Source organism: Eumetopias jubatus, unplaced genomic scaffold (genome assembly GCF_037043125.1).
Source record: "Eumetopias jubatus isolate StellerSeaLion01/CBP00866 unplaced genomic scaffold, mEumJub1_p1.0 scaffold_6, whole genome shotgun sequence".
Taxonomy (NCBI): domain Eukaryota; kingdom Metazoa; phylum Chordata; class Mammalia; order Carnivora; family Otariidae; genus Eumetopias; species Eumetopias jubatus.
The window spans coordinates 45,835,975-45,841,974 of record NW_028274812.1 but is presented as its reverse complement, the minus strand read 5'-3'; the positions used below and the strand labels follow the sequence as shown (position 1 = coordinate 45,841,974).

The 6,000-nt window shown below is 41.4% G+C and overlaps 1 protein-coding gene across 2 annotated transcripts in view; it reads right to left on the bottom strand.

The window, feature by feature from the left end:
* Nucleotides 1-2,439: 2,439 nt before the first annotated feature.
* TRAPPC3L (trafficking protein particle complex subunit 3L) overlaps nucleotides 2,440-6,000 on the bottom strand; it is a 36,783-nt gene continuing 33,222 nt past the window's right edge. For both annotated transcript variants that reach the window (XM_088024261.1, XM_028117103.1), the window contains exon 5: nucleotides 2,440-2,559. In XM_088024261.1, the coding sequence (XP_087880387.1) occupies nucleotides 2,440-2,559 (120 nt within the window). The remainder of the gene's footprint in view (nucleotides 2,560-6,000) is intronic.

Genomic DNA, 6,000 nt, shown 5'->3' with positions numbered 1-6,000 from the left:
GGAATCCAGAGGATGGTGTGCAACCTTCCTTTAGTATGAAACCTTTACATAGAAACTTTTCTGTTTTTACGGATCACGACTCAGCATTTCATTGATCTCTGATGTCTTTCTTACGTTTTTCTTTCTGTCTCCTTTCTCCCTATTAACCTGGATCCTCCCCATTAGTTCTTGGTGTCCAAGGTCAATGAAACCCAGTGGATCTTTGGGAATTATAGACCTGTGCTGTACATTAGAGTAGTCGCTAGCCACATATGGCTGCATGCAGAACACTTAAAATGTGACTAGTGTGACTGAGGAAATGAATTTTTAATCTAATTTTAGTTCATTTAAATTTAAAGATTGAAGCTATTAAACAACATACCTTTATCAGAGGTATGTATATATATATGGGAAGAACATAGTATATATAGGGTTCAGTACTATTCGTGGCTTCAGACATCCACTGGGGGTTTGGGAACATATCCCTACGGATAGGGGGGGACTACTGCACAGTCTTCTCTCTTGGTTAAGTAGGTCACTGTCCATACCACAAATTCAATCCAAAAGACTGGTCTCCCTCTCTAAGGTGAGGGGGCGAATGAAAGGATGGGGAATGAGCCTTATCCCGACGCCATCACTGGTTCTAACACTCCGCATCATTGAGAGTATCAGATTCAGCCGTCTTCCGGTGGATGGGCAATGAAGACAGCCAGCCAAGGCAGTTGGATGGCTGGGTTGGGACAGAAAGGAGAGCAAGGTGTAGTCAGGTAAGTGAATACTCCAGAGCATGGAACATTTACAAGAGGGCTAGTTGGGTACTGATTTAAGAGGGAGGCCCTTAGACGTAAGTATTTGGGGTTCCTGGAGGGGTGAGGGTAAGCAAAGAGGAAACAGAACAGAAGATGGAAACATCCCTAAGAGAAGCTTTGGGATGGATGGCAGGCAAACATTCTTCTGGAGGCATCAGTTTAAAATACATGGCATTGTGATATCCCTTCTGATGTCAGGTAATACTCATTTTCCCGATTCTACTCCTGGTCTTCTGTGGAACTGGCTTTAAGTTCCTTCCATGGTTGCTGCAGCTGCCCCAGTGACCCTATTTGGTCCTTAATACTGACCTCGATGCCCTTTTGAAGAGACAGCTGCGTAGGTAGGGAACAAACCATTTCCTCAGAGTCTTCAAAATCCAAAAATGTGGAATTTCAGCAGTTTTTGATGTCATTTAAGCTCTTTTATATAATTTAGGATACTTATGTTCAATTGTGCCATTTTTTAAATTTTTATTTTTTTTCAGTTGTGCCATTTTATAAATGAGAGAGAGAGAGCGCACTTGAGAGATTACGTGCCTTGCCTAAGATTGAGCCACCAGTTAGGATCAGCTGAATCCACTAGAAACAGACCTGGTACTGTGTCTTTAGGCTGCTGAGTCCTAGTTGAGGTCTACCACGATCATATTATTTACACCAGTTTTAACTGATGGACCTGCACTAATTGTAACTTACTTGGAATTTCAGTTCTCTGCAGAGCCCAGCAGATTCTGGACTGCATAGAGGCTTCCTGCGTATGCTGATGGTCTGGTAAAGATTATTGTTTATTGAATCCAGTACATTCTGAATTTTAAGTATGTTCTGGTCACAGACAAAGCATGTTTGTAAGGTTTTTTAGGGGATAAAAATGACAGCAAAAATTCTAACTGAATAAGCTTTGGGGTAAGGAAGTATTTTCAAAAAACATTATTTACCTCTCATTTTAGAGGTTTCCTGGCCTGACCATCAGCAATGTTTCATGAAAATAGGAAGACATTTGGTTAATACTATCTAAAAATTACATGAATTAAAACTAAATGCTCCTTAAAAATATTTCAGAATTAGCATGCAAATAAACAGCTTGCCTTGGTAATTATAAATCAAGAGAGAGCAACTTCAGGAGGCTGAAGTGACAAACCAAGCCAGTATATGAAAGAAATCATACCCATAGTTACTCAAAAATATGGAAAAGTGTTATAAATGGCACTTTTTCTATAGAGAATGCAACATACAGTATCTAGAAATTGTCTATATATAGTGAACTCTATATTGTATCATTTCATCTATTTTTTCCAATGAGAATGAATACACCAACTGTGTAGTTTGTATGCTTTTTTTTTTCCATTACCATAAGTAAATGAAATCAGTGCACTCTGTTAGGATGGGCTGTATGATATGTGAATTCATGTATGCTATCTTATAAGGAGTTATTTGTATATGAAATCTAATGGACATAAGATTGAAAATGTATAATTTATCAGCAAAGAAAAAAAATCTTTAAATCCTAGTGCCCTGCACTTCAAATTTCTGGCTGATATATAAGCCTTTTAAAGCCCATGCTATTATTAAACAATTCAAAATTTCTATGGCTCTGTATGTTTAGATAATATTAACTCCTCAACTGGCCCCCCTGTGGCATTGTGCATGCAATGCTTCATTTTTTCCGTCTGTATTTTTTCTCATCTAGCTTTCTCAGAAATGTTATTCCTATTTCTGTCACACGGTCGCCTTTCAGTCTGTCTTGCAAGAATGTAACATCAGCAGCCAAATGAACCTAGGGAAGGAAAAAGAAACAGGCTTGTGTCATTTAGGTTTTAAAAAAAGACTCTCTAAATTTTTCTCTTTTCGGCTCTATTTACCCTATAAGGGGCTGACTTTCCTTACGGGATGATAAAAGAGAGCTTGCTCTGTGGATGAAGGGCCCTTTACTGTGTGTCCTCCAGAGATGGTCTGGCTGTGTGTCAGCTCTGTGGTGTGAGTCTGCAGAGAGAAGGGTACGCCAGGCCAGGCCCAGCCCGGATGATCGTGCCGCAAGCCCAGACATATGGGCCCACTCTTGCTCATAGTGCACAGCTGAACTATGGGTCCATCTCAAGAAGAGCACAGATTCCCAGCTCAAAGATAGCTTTGACCCAGTGTGCCTTGTCAAGCAGAACTTCCAAGGATAAATGGATTCTTAAACGATTTCTTTCCCACTGACTTGCATTCAGTCATTCTATCATCAGCTAAATAACATAATCACTTGTCCTAACAACACTGAGCAATCACTTATGGCTTTGAGAGCCTTGAAAAAGTATCAACTAAATAAATTATAAATATAAAATTAAAGACTGAAATTACAGACATGAATATTTGATGTCCAGCCCTTCTTTTCCACTGTAAAGCATTTCCCACTTCCCATACATTGGAGTAATCCCATAGGGCCTACTTCTCTATTCATTAAAATGTATTCACATAACAGCAGCATATTGCTGACCTACTACCCTCAACAGAGTGTCCATTCAGCTATTTTAAATCATTGGGATAAATAAGATAACTAAGCAAAAGTACTTGGTTGGTAAAAGCAAGTAAGTGAAAAAGCCTGGGTCTAGTAGGCAATTGAAATAAAGAAGCTATATTCACCCTCATTTCCCCCCATGAGATCATTTTTGTCTTTGTCAAAATTTAACAGAAGGCCAAGTAAAATAAGCAAGGAAGCTACATTGAAGCTATTTGGATATATATTTGAGGCCACATGAGGTCTGATATCTGTCATATAGCACTAGAATCGACTGTTATCCGTGAAAGCTGGAGAATTCCTTATCCTATTTTTGCCTTTGTTTTATGGTTCATTCCTTTGCTTATAAGCTCCCAGAACATTTCCCTTCCCTTTTCTTAATTTCTGGATAGGGCAAACCTAAGAAATTGGTAGGATAGAAGCATGGAAGATCTGTGTGAATAATACATTGTTTTGATTGTTTTATTCTTCTGGATTATGTGTTATTATATCCTTCCTCTAATTATCACCAATAATCAAAAATTACACGGATGCCTCATTATTGTGTAGGTCGACACAGGTTTAGTCTTTGGGGACTCTCTGGTCCCGGCACTCTTAGTAGCTAAGCTTCTGGAAAAATGACACTTTGTGGACTATTATTTCTTTCTAAGCTGCCCTTGACTTGACAGTCTTTGACAGATGGTCTTCTTCTTCCTTCGCTTTCCCAAACCAGCTTTTACTAAGGTCCTTCCTGACTTTTCAGTCCCTACGTGTTTTGACTATTTTTCAGGTCTTGTTTTACTTAGCCTCTCTGCTGTCCTTGACCTTGTGAATCACTCCCTCTTCTTGAAATACTCTCCTCCTTTGCTTCTCACTCCATTCTGTCCTAGTATTGTCCCCACCTCTGATTCCTCCTTCTTGGTGTCCTTTGCAGCCTTTGTATTCTCTCTTCAACTTACTCAGTACCTGTTATTGCTTCCTAGGCTTCCGCCCATGACTCCTCTTCCTTCTTCCTCTACACACCTCTGACCCATCTTTTGACAGTTCCAATGCCTCTTCGGTCCACATCTCTCTGTGGCTTTCAGACATGTGTACAACTGCTTACTGGATATCATCACTTGCCTGTGTGTTGGACACCTCAACTCCAGAACCTCCCAAGCTGAACTTCTCACGTTGTCTCTCCTAACCCCCACTGTACCCCTCCTTGGTTTGAACTCTCTTGGTTAACAGTGCAACCATCCTTACAGGTTCCTCAGAACCCTGAATAATTCCTGACTCTTTTTCCCAGTATTGTCTCTTTCAGTCAACTGATAACCTAGTCTTCAGTCTAATTCCTTACTAATCTGCCTTCTTAATGTTGTTCAAATCGGTCTTCCCCCCCCCACTCCTATTGTCAGGGCTTTATTCTGGTTTTTCTTTTCTTTTTTTTAAAGATTTTATTTATCTATTTGACAGAGAGAGACACAGCGAGAGAGGGAGCACAAGCAGGGGGAGAGGGAGAGGGAGAAGCAGGCTTCCCGCCGAGCAGGGAGCCCGATGCGGGGCTCGATCCCAGCTCCATGACTGGAGCTGAAGGCAGCCGCTTACCGACTGAGCCCCCAGGCGCCCTGCTCTGGTTTCTCTGGAGGTTACCAGCACAGCTCCCGGCTCTTCTTCCCTTCAGCATCGTACCCGGTACGATGTACACTTTCACTTTGATGACAAAGGAATGAAATTCCTAAACCACAAATTTCAAAATACCATTCCCTTGTTTATCAACCTATACTGGGCCTCTGCTGCTTTCATTACAAAAGTCTAAATTCCCAAGCTTGGGTCATATGAATGCCCCCCACCACTTTTTAAAAATCAGGCTTCTGGGGGGAGTTATAAAGGACTGTGATAACAGCTCTCAAAGAGCACCGCCTGCGAGGAATAGGGGGAGTGAAAAGAAACAAGTACTAGTCAAGGGGAGAAAGGCGACTACGAAGCTAAGGCCAGAGAGCGAAAGGAACACTGAGAACGCAGGTTCCTTCTGGGAGGTTGGGGAGAGGAGCATGCTGGCCCAGAGGCCGGCCGGCCGAGGAGACTCTTGCAGGTCTATACACAACTCAAGCCAGTTTTCTAAGAAGTCGTGACCCTGAAGTGCTACAACATTCAAGTCTCAATTCAGAAATAGGACTGGGGAGTTCTTTTGGCGGAGCTGACATCACTGACTTCCCCAGTACAGAAAACTAAACCGTAACTGGGAGAACCTCCCTAGGAGGAGGGGTCACAGTATCTGTATCCCAGATTAGAGGAACAGGGAAGGCCCAGATCATTCACCTTCCTAGTTTCCTTCTCTTCCTGATGACAGCAGTGCTAAAGACTGGAAGATGGTATCCTCAGTTTTCTTACAGTCAGGTCCCAAAAAGTGAAATATGGCAAGTTCATGACCTGGACAAAGAACCTTTGTAATGAGATTGGAAAACTTTCAAGCAGATGGGCTCCTCCCCAAGAGGCTGAATCACAGGGAAGCTACCCACATACCCAGTCTATGGAAACCTCTTCTCCTTACCCTAGAACTGGAAAATTTTCAGATCATTCTCTCATGCTTTTATTCAACATACATATTCAGTCTACTATGTGCCAATGCTGTACATTATGGGAGACAGATAAAATGTAGACTTTGCATTAAGATAGGTAAAAAAAAAAAAATCAGGCGTCTGTAAAGAAGTGAACCCTCCTAAGGATATTGAAATAAAAACCCATTAAGAATATTGA